General features: G+C 51.2%; 1 protein-coding gene across 2 annotated transcripts in view; it reads right to left on the bottom strand.

Moving 5' to 3' along the window:
• UCHL1 (ubiquitin C-terminal hydrolase L1) overlaps positions 1 to 16,882 on the bottom strand; it is a 62,734-nt gene that overhangs the window by 43,645 nt on the left and 2,207 nt on the right. Inside the window, exons 1-4 of one of the 2 annotated variants that reach the window (XM_075346995.1) lie at positions 13,881 to 13,901; positions 13,024 to 13,152; positions 12,003 to 12,153; positions 3,704 to 3,789 (exon numbers count right to left, since the gene is read on the bottom strand). In XM_075346995.1, the coding sequence (XP_075203110.1) occupies positions 3,704 to 3,789; positions 12,003 to 12,153; positions 13,024 to 13,152; positions 13,881 to 13,886 (372 nt within the window). In that variant the 5' untranslated portion in view covers positions 13,887 to 13,901. Of the gene's footprint in view, positions 1 to 3,703; positions 3,790 to 12,002; positions 12,154 to 13,023; positions 13,153 to 13,880; positions 13,902 to 16,882 lie in introns of those variants that run through there. The other variant, XM_075346994.1, reaches the window with a different exon arrangement.

The raw sequence follows: 16,882 nt of genomic DNA, 5'->3' as shown, positions 1-16,882 counted from the left end.
GTGTGTTTCATTGCATTCTCCTGCGTTATTTTGAGTTTTCAGGACATAATGTTTATCACTGCCTGCGGTTTGCAGGGAAGTGATGTCATGACAGGAAGATGAAGCAGAGCAGAGAGTAAACACAGATCATACTCACACACAGACATAGTAAACACATTACACACACAGACATAGAATACACAGAAAATCAAACGTAGAAATCAAACGTACATTAAAAAAAAAAAAAAAAAAAAAAGCGGGCTCCGCTCTATTTTTACCGTCCAGCCGTGGTAAACAGCGGCGGCCCGGTACTCTCAGGCTGGGGAGGGCGAGGGGCAGGGTTAATGGTGCAATTACAGAGACACCAGATTTATATTTTTTTGTTCCACTTTAAAATCACAGTAAAATAATTTAAGAGTTTTCCTATGTCAATTATGAGAGTTGCAACATGTTTTGGCAAATTTAATTTGTGGAGTGCAAGATTATAAATAGTGTGACTGTTGCACCAACACCCCTAATCTTCCCTCAGACTATGTAACACACTGACATGGTTGGATGTTTGGTGAACACCCGTGGGGCTGTCGCCAGGCCGAAAGGCAATGCCACGAACTGAAGGTGTTAGTCCCCGATGGCAAAACGCAAGAAGCGTTGATGTCCGGGTGCGATCGGCACATGGAGATAAGCATCTTTGATGTCGATCGATGCTAGGAAGTCTCCTTGTGACATCGAGGCGATGACCGAGCGGAGAGATTCCATCCGAAACCGTCTGGTGCTCACATGTCTGTTGAGCAGTTTGAGGTCCAGAACAGGACGGAATGATCAGTCCTTCTTTGGCAACACGAACAAGTTGGAGTAAAAGCCGCGACCACGTTCCTGAGGGGGAACAGGGATCGCAATTCCTTCTGTCTTCAGAGCGTCCACTGCCTGAAAAAGTGCGTCGGCCCGAGCGGGGGGCGGAGAGGTTCTGAAGAAATGAGTCTGAGGACGAGAGCTGAACTCTATCCTGTAACCGTGAGACAGAATGTCTCTCATCCATCGGTCTTGAACATGTGGCCACCAGGCGTCGCAAAAGCGGGAGAGCCTGCCACCGACCGAGGATGCGGTTCGGGGATGCCGAGAGTCATGAGGAGGCCGCCTTGGAGGCAGCGCCTCCGGCGGCCTTTTGGGGGCGTGACTTAGACCGCCACGCATAGGAGTTCCTCTGGCCTTTCTCCGGCCTGCTGGACGAAGCGGATTGGGACTTGGCGGAGGGACGAAAGGACCGAAACCTCGATTGAATTTTCCGTTGCTGAGGTCTTAGGTTTGGACTGGGGTAAGGAGGAGTCCTTTCCCTTGGATTCCTTAATCTCATCCAATCGTTCGCCAAACAATCGGTCACCAGAAAACGGCAAACCGGTTAAGAACCTCTTGGAGGCAGAGTCTGCCTTTCATTCGCGCAGCCACATGGCCCTGCGGACTGCCACAGAATTAGCGGATGCCACCGCTGTACGGCTAGCAGAGTCTAGGACTGCGTTCATGGCGTAGGAAGAAAAAGCTGACGCTTGGGAAGTCAGAGACGCAACCTGCGGAGCAGAATTACGTGTGACTGCATTAATCTCAGCCAGACAAGCTGAGATAGCTTGGAGTGCCCACACGGCTGCAAAGGCCGGGGCAAAAGACGCGCCCGTGGCTTCATAGATGGACTTCACCAGGAGCTCTGCCTGTCAGTGGCATCTTTTAGAGATGAACCATCTGCCACAGATACCACAGATCTAGCCGCCAATCTAGAGACTGGAGGATCCACCTTGGGACACTGAGCCCAACCCTTAACTACGTCAGAGGGGAAAGGGTAACGTGTGTCAGTAAGGCGCTTAGTAAAGCGCTTGTCTGGAACCGCTCTGGGCTTCTGGACAGCATCTCTGAAGTTAGAGTGATCGAAAAACGCACTCCGTGTACGTTTGGGGAACCGAAACTGGTGTTTCTCCTGCTGAGAAGCCGACTCCTCTACAGGTGGAGGCGGGGGAGAAAGATCTAACACCTGGTTGATGGACGAGATAAGATCATTTACTAAGGCGTCCCCTTCAGGTGTATGAAGATTGAGGGCAACGTCAGGTTCAGAGCCCTGAGCTGCGACGTCCGCCTCGTCCTCAAGCTGTGAACCCGAGCAGCGTGAAGACGTCGGGGAAGATTCCCAGCAGGCCCGCTTAGTCGGTCTGGGACTGTGGTCCGGGCAGGAGTCCTCCGCGTGGGACCTAGGGCCCAACCTGGGAGTGCGCTGCGGCGCGGACCGAGAGGGGCCTGGAGGCGACGATCCAACAGGGACCGGGGCCTGTGTAAGGACCGGTCTGGACTGCAAAGCTTCTAGCAGCTTGGCAGACCATTTGTCCATAGACTGAGTCATGGATTGTGAAAGTGACTCAGTTTCTCAGCAAACGCAGTAAACTCTGTCCCTGCCGCCTGGACAGGGGGAGCAGGGGGGGGGGGGTCTACCTGAGCGGAGGGGCCCACTAGTGACCGAGGCTCCGGCTGAGCAAGCGAAACAGGGGTCGAGCACTGCTCACAGTGCGGGTAGGTGGAACCCGCAGGTAACATAGCCCCGCAAGAGGTACAGGTCGCAAAAAAACCCTGTGCCTTAGCACCTTTGCTCCTTGTGGACGACATGCTGTTGTCTCCTAGGAGAGTGATCACTGAGGGTATATGGGAAGGGGTATACAGCCCGACCGAACAGAAATATGTATATAAATACGTATATATTCCGGCACCCTAGGGGGGACCAGCACCGGGTGACCGGTGTGGCTTACCGACCGCTAAAAAGCGGAGTGTGTGTCCTCCAGATTCCCTGCCTTAGGTCTCCCAGAGCTGCAGAGCTCTTCCCTGATAATCCTCCACCGGCAGAATGCCAAAAACACGGCTGCCGGAGCTCTCAGGGGAGGAGTGGAGCCGTGGGCGGTGCTAGAAAAAGTGCGGGAATCTGGGGTCCCCACAGTGATCAGTGAGGGGGGAGGAAACATACAGGATGCTCCGGCCCTCACATCAGACGTCAGGCCGGCCGTCCCGCCCTTACCCCTGACAGGCAGGCCCGGGGGCGGGATTTTTGCTACTAGGCCGCGATGAAGCCGGGGACTAAATTTACGACCGCGGCCGACAAGCAGGCGCGGAAGTCCGCCGGTCTTCACAAATCAGCAGCTGCTGCAGCGTCCGGGAAGAAGGCACTCCATGCACAGTCCCCATGGGGACACAGAGTACCTTATAGATGCAGGGCCCGGTCCCTGAGGATGAATAGACTTCTGTCCGGCAGATTCCCACAGGGGCTGCGGAGGGAGCCCGGTCCCAGTGAAATGGATGACCGGTCAGGATCCCACTTCTCCCAGAGCCACTAAGGGATGGTGAAGGAAAATGGCATGAGGCTCCGGCCTTTGTACCCGCAATGGGTACCTCAACCTTAACAGCACCGCCGACATAGTGGGGTGAGAAGGGAACATGCCGGGGGCCCCGTGGGGGTCCTCTTTTCTTCCAACCGATATAACTAATCTGAGAATGCATGAGTGGATGTGTGCCTCCTTCCACACAAAGCATAAAACTGAGGAGCCCGTGATGCACGGGAGGGTGTATAGGCAGAGGGGAGGGGTTACACTTTTTAAAGTGTAATACTTTGTGTGGCCTCCGGAGGCAGAAGCTATACACCCAATTGTCTGGGTCTCCCAATGGAGCGACAAAAAGTCATAATTATGACTGGCAAACTTACCTCATTTTTCTCCAGAATTTTGGCCCTGTCATCAGGCGATGCATCAGCAGATTTGTCAAGGAATTTCTTCAAAGCAGAATCAGCATCTACAATAGGTGACAGCACTGACGTGATTATTGGCTATTTAAATTAAAGTCATACACCAGCGTATTCTCAAGCATACCCTACATTTGTGTATCCATGTGCCCATGAAATTTCAAGACGGAACATTAGGTTTACATTACATAAGTGGTCACCAAATTTGGAGGTGGTACAGGAGAGGCGCTCATCCCACATTCAATTAGTAAGGCCCACAATGCATTTGCACACTGCTGTGAAGGTTAAGATGTGTTGTCTTAAACAGTTAGGGGTTCTTTAACCCCTTCATGACCTTGGATGTACTGGTACATCCAAGGTCAATCCCTTTGAGCTTGTGCAGTGATCCTGCATATATAATGTGATATCTGATCAGCCAACATGTGCAGGTGGACTGGAGAGCCACCTGTACCAGTTAACTTGAGATTGACAGCAGGATTTCATGCACGCCGGCAGAGTGCCTCATTCTCCATTTCCATTGGCAAGGTATTAGGGCATGTGCCCACGATCAGGACTCACTACGTCCGGAGCTGTGGGGCTGCGTGTCTCCTCCGCAGGAGACCACAGCTGCTTGTGGCCATGATTAGGGTTCAGTGCGCTGCGGTCTCCAGCTTGGTCTTCTCCCTACGGAGGACGCATGCGATTCCCCAGCAAAAAAATTGACATGCTGTGGTCTGGAAAGACGCACCGCAGGTCAGTGTTTGCTGTGGAAAAAAAACAAGCATAGTGGACATGTGATTTTAAGAAATCTCGCCCACTGATTTTACAACGCTGCATTTTGGACGCAGCTAAAGCTTGTGTCCAAAACACAGCAAACCCCGATCGTGGGCACGCACCCTTAGCGTCACACTCCCAGGAAGCTTTGAGATTTTTTTTTAAAAAAGAAGGGAATTTTGTTTACTTACCGTAAATTCCTTTTCTTCTAGCTCCAATTGGGAGACCCAGACAATTGGGTGTATAGCTATGCCTCCGGAGGCCACACAAAGTATTACACTAAAAGTGTAAAGCCCCTCCCCTTCTGCCTATACACCCCCCGTGCTCACGGGCTCCTCAGTTTTGGTGCAAAAGCAAGAAGGAGGAAAAGTTATAAATTGGTTTAAAGTAAATTCAATCCGAAGGAATATCGGAGAACTGAAACCATTCAACATGAACAACATGTGTACACAAAAAACAGGGGCGGGTGCTGGGTCTCCCAATTGGAGCTAGAAGAAAAGGAATTTACGGTAAGTAAACAAAATTCCCTTCTTTGTCGCTCCATTGGGAGACCCAGACAATTGGGACGTCCAAAAGCAGTCCCTGGGTGGGTAAAAGAATACCTCATAATAGAGCCGCAACCGGCTCCGTCCTACAGGTGGGCAACCGCCGCCTGAAGGACTCGCCTACCTAGGCTGGCATCTGCCGAAGCATAGGTATGCACCTGATAGTGTTTCGTGAAAGTGTGCAGGCTCGACCAGGTAGCCGCCTGACACACCTGCTGAGCCGTAGCCTGGTGCCGCAAAGCCCAGGACGCTCCCACGGCCCTGGTAGAATGGGCCTTCAGCCCTGAGGGAACCGGAAGCCCGGAGGAACGATAAGCCTCGAGAATTGGTTCCTTGATCCACCGAGCCAGGGTTGATTTGGAAGCTTGTGTCCCTTTACGCTGGCCAGCGACAAGGACAAAGAGTGCATCCGAGCGGCGCAGGGGCGCCGTACGAGAAATGTAGAATCTGAGTGCTCTCACCAGATCTAACAAGTGCAAATCCTTTTCACATTGGTGAACTGGATGAGGACAAAAAGAGGGTAAGGAGATATCCTGATTGAGATGAAAGGGGGATACCACCTTAGGGAGAAATTCCGGAACCGGACGCAGAACCACCTTGTCCTGGTGAAACACCAAGAAGGGAGCTTTGCATGACAGCGCTGCTAGCTCAGACACTCTCAAAAGCGAAGTGACTGCTACTAGGAAAACCACCTTCTGTGAAAGGCGTGAGAGAAATATCCCTCATTGGCTCGAACGGTGGTTTCTGAAGAACCATCAGTACCCTGTTCAGATCCCAGGGTTCTAACGGACGCTTGTAAGGAGGTACGATGTGACAAACCCCCTGCAGGAACGTGCGTACCTGTGGAAGTCTGGCTATGCGCTTCTGAAAAAAGACAGAGAGCGCAGAGACTTGTTCCTTAAGGGAGCCGAGCGACAAACCCTTTTCCAATCCGGATTGAAGGAAGGACAGAAAAGTGGGCAAGGTAAACGGCCAGGGAGAAACACCCTGAGCAGAGCACCATGACAGGAATATTTTCCACGTCCTGTGGTAGATCTTGGCGGACGTTGGTTTTCTAGCCTGTCTCATGGTGGCAATGACCTCTTGAGATAATCCTGAAGACGCTAGGATCCAGGACTCAATGGCCACACAGTCAGGTTCAGGGCCGCAGAATTCAGATGGAAAAACGGCCCTTGAGACAGCAAGTCTGGTCGGTCTGGTAGTGCCCACGGTTGGCCGACCGTGAGATGCCACAGATCCGGGGATCTGAAGGGAAGACTCTGAGTCCAAGTCCCCTGAGCCCTGTGGTGGAGAAAGACCGCTCCCCACCCTGACAGGCTTGCGTCCGTCGTGACCACAGCCCAGGATGGGGGCAGGAAGGATTTCCCCTTCGACAGAGAAGTGGGAAGAAGCCACCACTGAAGGGAAGCTTTGGCTGCCCGAGAAAGGGAGACGTTCCTGTCGAGGGACATCGACTTCCTGTCCCATTTGCGAAGAATGTCCCATTGAAGTGGGCGCAGATGAAACTGCGCAAAAGGAACTGCCTCCATTGCTGCCATCTTCCCTAGGAAGTGCATGAGGCGCCTCAGGGGGTGTGACTGACCATGAAGGAGAGACTGCACCCCTGTCTGTAGTGAACGCTGTTTGTTCAGCGGAAGCTTCACTATCGCTGAGAGAGTATGAAACTCCATGCCAAGATATGTCAGTGATTGGGCCGGTGTCAGATTTGACTTTGGAAAATTGATGATCCACCCGAAACTCTGGAGAGTCTCCAGAGCAATGTTCAGGCTGTGTTGGCATGCCCCTTGAGAGGGTGCCTTGACAAGAAGATCGTCTAAGTAAGGGATCACCGAGTGTCCCTGAGAGTGTAGGATTGCCACCACTGTTGCCATGACCTTGGTGAAGACCCCTGGGGCTGTCGCCAGGCCAAAAGGTAGTGCTACGAACTGAAGGTGTTCGTCCCCTATGGCGAAGCGCAGGAAGCGCTGATGCTCTGGCGCAATCGGTACGTGGAGATAAGCATCTTTGATGTCTATTGATGCCAGGAAATCTCCTTGGGACATTGAGGCGATGACGGAGCGGAGCGATTCCATCCGGAACCGCCTGGTTTTCACATGCTTGTTGAGCAGCTTTAGGTCCAGAACGGGACGGAAGGATCCGTCCTTTTTTGGCACCACGAACAAGTTGGAGTAAAAACCGTGACCCCGTTGCTGAAGAGGAACCGGGATCACCACTCCTTCCGCCTTCAGGGTGTCCACCGCCTGCGTAAGAGCCTCGGCTCTGTCGGGGGGCGGAGATGTTCTGAAGAATCGAGTCGGAGGACGAGAGCTGAACTCTATCCTGTAACCTTGAGATAGAATGTCTCTCACCCATCGGTCTTTTACTTGTGGCAGCCAGGCGTCGCAAAAGCGGGAGAGCCTGCCACCGACCGAGGATGCGGTTTGAGGAGGCCGAAAGTCATGAGGCCGCTTTGGTAGCGGTTCCTCCGGCGGTCTTTTTAGGACGTGACTTAGACCGCCATGCATCGGAGTTCCTCTGATCTTTCTGAGGCCTTTTGGACGAGGAAAATTGAGATCTCCCCGCGGTCCGAAAGGACAGAAACCTCGATTGTACTTTCCGTGGTTGAGGTCTGTTTGGTTTGGACTGGGGTAAGGATGAATCCTTTCCCTTGGATTGTTTAATGATTTCATCCAATCGCTCACCAAACAAGCGGTCGCCAGCCAATGGCAAACCGGTTAAGAACTTTTTGGAAGCAGAGTCTGCCTTCCATTCACGTAGCCACATGGCCCTGCGGAGTAGCACCGAGTTGGCGGATGCCACCGCCGTACGGCTCGTAGAGTCCAGGTGGGGGGGGGAAGGGATAACGTGTGTCCTTAAGGCGCTTGGAAAAACGCTTGTCTGGACAGTCTCGGTTTTTCTGGATTGCCTCTCTGAAGTCAGAGTGATCCAGAAACCTATTTAATGTACGCTTTGGAAACCTGAAACGGAATTTCTCCTTAGAAGCAGACTCCTCAATTGGAGGAGCTGGGGGAGAAATATCCAACACCTGATTGATGGTCGCTATAAGGTCATTCACTACTGCGTCACCTTCAGGTGTATCTAGGTTGAGAGCGGCTTCAGGATCAGAATCCTGATCTGATACCTCCGCTTCATCCTCCAGAGAGTCCCCCTGCTGGGACCCTGAACAGTGCGCTGAAGTGGAGGGAATTTCCCAGCGACCCCGTTTGGGCGGCCTGGGACTGCAGTCCGTGTCAGAGACCTCACCCTGGGTCCTATGGTTTACCCCCGGGGCACTTTGCCGTTCCAATTGAGGGGGACCAGGGGTCAAGGATTGGATAGAGCCCGGGGCCTGAATCACCGGTCTGGACTGCAAAGCTTCCAGTATCTTAGCAGACCATTTATCCATACTCTCAGACAGTTTGTCAGCAAAGGCTGCAAACTCCGTCCCTGTCACCTGGACAGTGGTAGCAGGTGGATCCACCTGGGCCACCTGTAGCAGAGGCTCCGGCTGAGTAAGTGCTACAGGGGCCGAGCATTGCACACAATGAGGGTCAGTGGAACCTGCCGGTAGTACAGCTGTACATGAGGTACAGGTTGCAAAGTACGCCTGTGCTGTGGCACCCTTGCTTTTTGCAGATGACATGTTGTCTCCTCTGAGAACAACCAGGAGGGTATATAGCCAAGAATCAACAGGGCGACCGTACAGTGCAATGTATAGCCTAATATATATATATATTATATATTATATAACACACACACACACACACACACACACACACACACACTTCGGTACTCAGTGGGGCCAGCACCACAGGTGCTGCTTACCGACCGCTCAGAGCGGTTGTGTGGACACCAGATTCCCTGCCTGGGTCTCCCTGTTGTCTCTCCTCTCCAGCGTCTGAATCGCTGACAGGAATGGCTGCCGGCGTTCTGTGAGGAGGAGACCGTGGGCGTGCCCAAGAAAAGTGCGGGAACCCAGTGCCCCACTGTACTGAGTGAGGAGGGAGGAGGATACTAATGTATGCTCCAGCCCTCCGCTGACGATCCGTGCAGCGTCCCGCCCCTCCCCTGACTGGCAGGCCTGTGGGCGGGAAGAAACGACACTAGGCCGCAGAAGCCGGGGACTAAAGTTATAAGCGCGGCCGGCAATAAGCGCGGCCGCGCGTAGTCCCCCGGCGCACTAACACCTCCAGCAGTGCTGGAAAGCGTCTGGCACAAGCGCCCCATGTCCGGCGCACTAACACACCCAGCAGTGCTGGAAAGTGTCTGGCACAAGCGCTCCATGTCCGGCGCACTAACACACCCAGCAGAGCTGGAAGGTGTCTGGCACAAGCGCTCCATGCCCGGCGCACTAACACACCCAGCAGTGCTGTAATGTGTATGGCACCAGCGCCCCATGCGCGGTCCCCACGGGGACACAGAGTACCTCATAGTAGCAGGGCCTTGTCCCTGACGATACCCAGCTCCTATCCTGCAGAATCCCAGGGGCTGCGGAGGGAGCACGGTCCCAGTGCCTGGAGACCGATCCGGGTCCCACTTCACCCAGAGCCCATTAAGGGATGGGGAAGGAAAACAGCATGTGGCTCCTGCCTGTGTACCAGCAATGGGTACCTCAACAACACCGCCGACAAAGTGGGGTGAGAAGGGAGCATGCTGGGGGCCCTGTTATGGGCCCTCTTTTCTTCCATCCGACCTAGTCAGCAGCTGCTGCTGACCAAGCTGTGGAGCTATGCGTGGATGTCTGCCTCCTTCGCACAAAGCATAAAAACTGAGGAGCCCGTGAGCACGGGGGGTGTATAGGCAGAAGGGGAGGGGCTTTACACTTTTAGTGTAATACTTTGTGTGGCCTCCGGAGGCATAGCTATACACCCATTTGTCTGGGTCTCCCAATGGAGCGACAAAGAAAGGATGTTATTGTAAACTACATGTTTTGCCCCATAGAGCCTTTATCAGGCAAACTAAAGCATTTTTTAGCAAGATACATCAGACCACTACCACAGTTCTATAGACTGGAGGAGTCTTAGGAGGGCAGCGATAATTGAGAACACACCCTGCACCCCTCACTGAGAGGAGTCATTCAATGAATGTTTTCCCCCTCCTTTTAAAACTTTGGGCTTGAGAGCATAATAAAACATTTTCTCTAAAATTTAGAGAAGTATAAAAATGCTACACCAATACCTCCTGGACAAACCAATTAAAAGGTGATGAGGGGCGAAACACGTAGTTTACAATAAAACACGATTTTAAATGGATTCCTAGGAGTGTGACACTTCTACCTTTCTCAATTTTAGTGGAAGCTCGAGGAGGATTTTATCCAGTCTGTCAGCAGCACACCCCGCCAGGATCCTACTATGGCAATTGACTAATCCTATGCCTATGTAGTATGCACTGTGTTCAGAAATGCCTTAAGAGTTTAAATTGGTAAAAAAAAGGTGCAAACTGGAATTTGCACTTTTTGCAATCTCACCACGTCAATTTTTTTCTCCTGTACAATATGAGGCAGAATTAATGGTGTCATTTAAAAGTACCACTTATGATACTAACACTTCTATGGATATATTGATAGGAAAAGGAGAATATATAAGTTATGGCTCTTGAAAGAAAGGGAAAAGAAAAAAAAAAAAAAAAAAAAAAAAAAAAAATTATAGATGAATTGCTTTGTAGTCAAGGGGGTTAAATACTCCAGGACGACAGTGTTCCTAAGACCCCTTTCACACGTCCATTTTTGTGTCCGTCGCCATCTGTCGAATTTTGAAAAAACTGATCCGGCGACTGATTCCGCTTGATCCGTGTTTTTTTAATTATTGACTTGTATTAGCGACTGACTGCTTCACGTTTCATTAGTTCGACGGATCTGTCAAAAATTGACCGTCGGATGGAGACAATGGACAAAGTAACGTTTGTCTAAATTGAAAAATCGAAGGTAATAAATTTACTGCACTCAGATGATGCAAATACTTAAGTTTACTGAGGCGACTGAAGTCATTCGATAACGTTTCGACTCCACCTGGGTCTTAGTCAAGATCCAGGATATACCAAATCACCAGCCATAGCGCTGCTGTACTGGCTAAACCCAGGACCTTTATCTGCAAGGTATTCTCTACCAACGCTATAATCCACCCAAATTTCCATATCCCACGCACCCATCTTTCAGCGACTCTGACTAAGACCCATGCTGGGGGGGGGGGGGGGGGGGGTCGAAACGTCATCGAATGACTTCAGTCGCATCGATAAATTTAAATATGTATTTGCATCATAATCTATGCCTGCAGTCAATTTATATGTCTTGGATTGGATCCATTTTTCACTTGCACCCATTTGTCTGAGTGCAGACCAATTTTTTTTTTGATCTATACATCGAAAAATCGGACAGCAACGGATCCGTCACAGTCCGTCGTTTGGTAGAATGGAAGCCTATATGCGCTGGATCCATTGTAATCTGTAAAATGACGGAATCAGGTTTTTTTTTTTAACCGAGGATGCTTCAATTTATTTTATTCAGTAATAGTCAGCCAGTCGTATCCGTCGAAAAACTTATACGTCGCGTCAGTTTTTCCACAATCCGTCAAGCCAATGGATTGTGACTGATGGCAAAAAACTGGTGTGAAAGAGGCCAAGCCAACCAGGAGACCTCCAGTTTTGCAGTAGACTGTCCCACCAAAACAGACCACCAAGTGTCAAATAGTTGCCCAAGATACACCACTTATGAGGGGAAGGTACTAGAGGACATCAGTGCAGAAGTAATTCAACATGCACACTCCTTAGTCCTTGAGATTTGAGCAGAAGCTCACTGGCTTTTGATTTCACTGCTTATGCCCCCCAGCTATATTTTAAATGAGAGAAATGCATCAGTGGTACTAGGGCAGCAAGTCAGATTTGGAATTGGGCTGTCAGTCATTTGTTTATGCTACATACGACAAGTCATGCTATGGTGGGGTATAATTCCCACTCAGTTTAAGCCAAAGATTGAAATTAGGGAAACTCACCAAATTTCAGTTTGTCTTTATTACTGGCAGCAGCATGAATGAGACCAACAATGCCACAAGAGTTTTCAATTGTCTGCTTTATGAAATATATGCTGGCATCAGGTTCTTTGCCCTTGTGTTCATCATGTTGGTTCTTCCTGAATGCATCATGCTAAAACAATGAATCAATGCAATGAGAAACAAAAAGGCATGAACCAAACACTGATACCCCATATGGCACTACAGCAGTGGCCCCTGTCCTTCTCAACTAGGAGAGCCACTTTCAGCTCTGAAAGGATTGTTAGGCTATGTGCGCACTGAGCATTTGAGTTTTTGACCGCAAAAAAAAAAAAAAAAAAAAAAAAAAAAAAAAAAAAAAAAAGCACCCACAGCCAAAACCTGGAAAAACAAACTGGTAAAAATGCATGCGTTTTTACCACATTTGATCACTTTCGCATGCATGGGGAAAAACGCAGAATTGACATGTTTATTTTTTTAAGCTCAAAAACAGATAAAAAAAAATATATATTGTGTGCGGACAGCAAAAATGAAGTCATAGACTTTGCTGGGGAAGCAAAGTCATGCAGTTTTGAGCCCAAAACCGCACCCAAAAAATGCGCACAAAAAAAAAGCTATGAAAAATGCTCCGTGCGCACAAAGCCCTATACATAGGAAGGAAAACCCTTTTAAAAACAAAGTTCATCTAGTGGCACTAAGCCTCACCTAGTCCTATTCACAAGCTACAAACACCCATCTGGGCAGGGTGCCAACTGCTGCGCTCACTGACCTAATGCCAATTCTATAACAATATCTTTATAAAATTGGCAAACCAAGGTGGGAATACTCAAACTAGCGAACCATTTTTTTGGTCATAATGAAAATATAATGAAATTGTAAGATGCTTTTTCTAGCTCTGGAACAGACTAATGGCAAATCTTTGTTATTCCAGAAATGGGGGGGGGGGGAGGAAAAATGTTAACAAAACTTGCACAAAAAAGGATTTACACCTTAGTGAAGATGTAATTGATATAAGTGCCGATACCTGTTCGGTGTGTGGGAACAGCAGCAGCACAGCACAGACTTCATGGGAAAAAGACTTGAGATAATCCTTCTCAAACCCTAAAACATCCACAAACTTGTAGGTCGGCAAGACTCCCACTTTCATCAATAGCTGAAAATAAAAATATGATTAGGAGAGACAGAATGACACGAGAAGACGTCTAGCTTGACAATTCAGTACATACTGAAGGTAGACATGTGTACAGCAAAGGGTTAATTTTCTATAAATATTGACCATACAATTCTAATCTGCAAACTCATCGTATCCGGAAGACATTACAGGCATGACGGGAAAGGCTGCTGCAGTGTAACCCTAGCAAGGAGGAGCTCAGATCAATATCGCACTTCTACGGTTTCTCTTAATTTAAGACCCAGCTTACACCATAAATCTAACATTAAAATCTTCCCATTAACCCAAAAATTATAGTTACGCTATTGAATGTTGGCAGTGCCCACAATAGTACATAATAAAGTCCTTTCCATTAGATGCAGTGACCACCATTAATCCTTTCCACTTTTCTAATCCTCGGTATTCGGAACACATCAGATAATATTCACCATTTCCCCACCAGCACTCACGATTCTGTTCCAAAGGCAGCACTATGAAGTCATGGCAGTGCCCGTAATTGATCCATTACTATATTATAGGCACCTGTATATCTGCAGTACCAAAGATGAAGGGCAAGGACAGCGAGTTATACCACTGGGGCAATCTACACCACAAAGATTTGAGTGTTCCCAGAGAATGGGATTCTTAACAGTTCACTCCAGCAATTTATTTAATTTAATTGCTGAATTGGTGCTTTAAATATAAGTCCCTGCACCTAGTATTATACTCACCTTCATCGTTTTCCAGTGTCAGTTCAGTGGGTCTGACAATGTGATCTGCTGGCTGCTCCAGTGTTTCATGAAGCGTGCTGCAGGTCACAACTTAATGCAAGCCTATGATAGGCTCGTTCTGGCTCAGACTAGCATGTAGCGCTTCTGACTAGTGATGAGCAGGCATCCTTGCCACAGCTTGTTGCTCGATTGAGCATCGGAGTTTGAGTGTGCTAGAGTTTACCATTGATTCCATCTAAGGGTATGTACTAGTGATGTGTCGGTGGTGAACGATCCAACACCCTGTGACTGACAGGAGCCGGATCCCCAGTGACAGCCACTAAATTCTCTTAGGCTACTGTCACACATCAGTTTGGCATCAGGCACAATCTGGCAAAAAGTGATGTGACTTAGGCTAAGTTCACACTTCAGTTTTGCATCAGTCACATGCGTTGCTTGACGCACGTGACTGATGCGTTGTACAACGGATGACAAAGAAAAGAATTTCTTTGTCGGACTCAGTTATGTGCTGGGGCAGAGTTCGGGGGCGGAGCTGAGGACGTCAGTGCCGCGGTCTGCATGGCTGGGGACAGGTGAGTGTGTATGTATGTGTCTACATGCGTGTGTACATGCGGAGTGTGGGAGGGGGCGGAGCGCGAGGGGGCGGAGCCATGGAGCTGAGGACGTCAGTGCCGCGGGGACAAGTGAGTGAGTGTGTACACATGCGGAGTGCGGGAGGGGGCGGAGCCGAGTGGTGAAGTGTTGGCCTCCTTGCACACTGTATCCAGGGTAAATATCGGGTAACTAAAAGCAAAGCACTTTTTGCTTGGTTACCCGATATTTATCTTGGATACCAGCTTAGCGTGGGCTCCCTGCACCCGTAACCACTGTAAATATCGGGTAACTAACCAAAGCGCATTGCTTGGTTACCCGATGTTTATCCTGGTTACGGGGGCGGGGAGCCAGAGAGAGCATGCGCAGCAAAATCCTACGGATCGCGCTGCTCAAAAAAACGTTACATGCTGCATTGCTCCCGCCCGGCGGTCAGTTAAAAAACTGACCACGACGCAGCGGATGCAACAAAGCATCAGTCACCATCCGTCACTAATAGAAGCCTATGGGGAAAAACAGGATTCCTGCAAAATATTTTGCAGGATACCGTAATTCATCAAGGCGACGGATTGTGACTGATGCAAAACAACTGAAGTGTGAACTTAGCCTAAGGCTACTTTCACACTTGCGTTGAACGGTATCCGTTGCATTGCGTTGTGTAACGGATGCAACGGATGTGTTGCATATAGTGACACAACGGATGCTGCAAAACAACGCAATTCGTTTTGATTTTTTTTTTTTTTTTTTTTTTCCCGGTTTTACCAGCGGCAGACTATAGTGAACGATCAGCTGATCGTTCCCTGCAGCCGGCCGCTGGGTGATCAGCTGATTGCTCCCAGTAGCCGGCCGCCGGGTGATCAGCTGATCGCTCCCGCCCGCCGGGTGATCAGCTGATCGCTCCCTGCAGCCGGCTGCCGGGTGATCAGCTGATCGCTCCCGGCCGCCGGGTGATCAGCTGATCGCTCCCGGCCGCCGGGTGATCAGCTGATCGCTCCCGGCCGCCGGGTGATCAGCTGATCGCTCCCGGCCGCCGGGTGATCAGCTGATCGCTCCCGGCCGCCGGGTGATCAGCTGATCGCTCCCTGCAGCCGGGTGATCAGCTGATCGCTCCCTGCAGCCGGCCGCCGGGTGATCAGCTGATCGCTCCCTGCAGCCGGCCGCCGGGTGATCAGCTGATCGCTCCCTGCAGCCGGCCGCCGGGTGATCAGCTGATCGCTCCCTGCAGCCGGCCGCCGGGTGATCAGCTGATCGCTCCCTGCAGCCGGCCGCCGGGTGATCAGCTGATCGCTCCCGGCCGCCGGGTGATCAGCTGATCGCTCCCTGCAGCCGGCCGCCGGGTGATCAGCTGATCGCTCCCGGCCGCCGGGTGATCAGCTGATCGCTCCCTGCAGCCGGCCGCCGGGTGATCAGCTGATCGCTCCCTGCAGCCGGCCGCCGGGTGATCAGCTGATCGCTCCCTGCAGCCGGCCGCCGGGTGATCAGCTGATCGCTCCCTGCAGCCGGCCGCCGGGTGATCAGCTGATCGCTCCCTGCAGCCGGCCGCCGGGTGATCAGCTGATCGCTCCCTGCAGCCGGCCGCCGGGTGATCAGCTGATCGCTCCCTGCAGCCGGCCTCCGGGTGATCAGCTGATCGCTCCCTGCAGCCGGCCGCCGGGTGATCAGCTGATCGCTCCCTGCAGCCGGCCGCCGGGTGATCAGCTGATCGCTCCCTGCAGCCGGCCGCCGGGTGATCAGCTGATCGCTCCCTGCAGCCGGCCGCCGGGTGATCAGCTGATCGCTCCCTGCAGCCGGCCGCCGGGTGATCAGCTGATCGCTCCCGGCCGCCGGGTGATCAGCTGATCGCTCCCTGCAGCCGGCCGCCGGGTGATCAGCTGATCGCTCCCTGCAGCCGGCTGATCAGCTGATCGCTCCCGGCCGCCGGGTGATCAGCTGATCGCTCCCTGCAACCGGCCGCCGGGTGATCAGCTGATCGCTGTCACTTGCCGGCGCCCGGGCATGCCGGCGGGCGGGCGCTCAGCTGAGCGCTGTGACTTGCCGGCGGCCGGGCATGCTGGTGGCCGGTCATTCAGCTGAGCGCTGTCGCTTGCCGACGGCCGGGCGCTCAGCTGAACGTTCGGCCACCGCGAGCCAAAATAAAGTTTAATTAAAAAAAAAAAAAAAAAAGAGCATGCGCAGTGAAATCCAGAGGATTCCGCTGCTCAAAATAACGTTACATGCTGCGTTCCTCCCGCTGGGCGGAAGCAACGGAGCGTCGCCCAGCGGAAGCAACGCAGCTCCTTTTGGTACAATCCGTCAACCATACAAGTCTATGGGAAACAGCGGAATCCGTTAACGGATTCCGCTGTTTCCCAAAAGGGCGGATTGTAACGGAAGGAAAATAACGCAAGTGTGAAAGTACCCTTATCCGTTGA

Source organism: Anomaloglossus baeobatrachus, chromosome 1 (assembly GCF_048569485.1).
Source record: "Anomaloglossus baeobatrachus isolate aAnoBae1 chromosome 1, aAnoBae1.hap1, whole genome shotgun sequence".
In the NCBI taxonomy this organism is placed as follows: domain Eukaryota; kingdom Metazoa; phylum Chordata; class Amphibia; order Anura; family Aromobatidae; genus Anomaloglossus; species Anomaloglossus baeobatrachus.
This window is presented reverse-complemented; position numbering and strand designations above follow the sequence as displayed.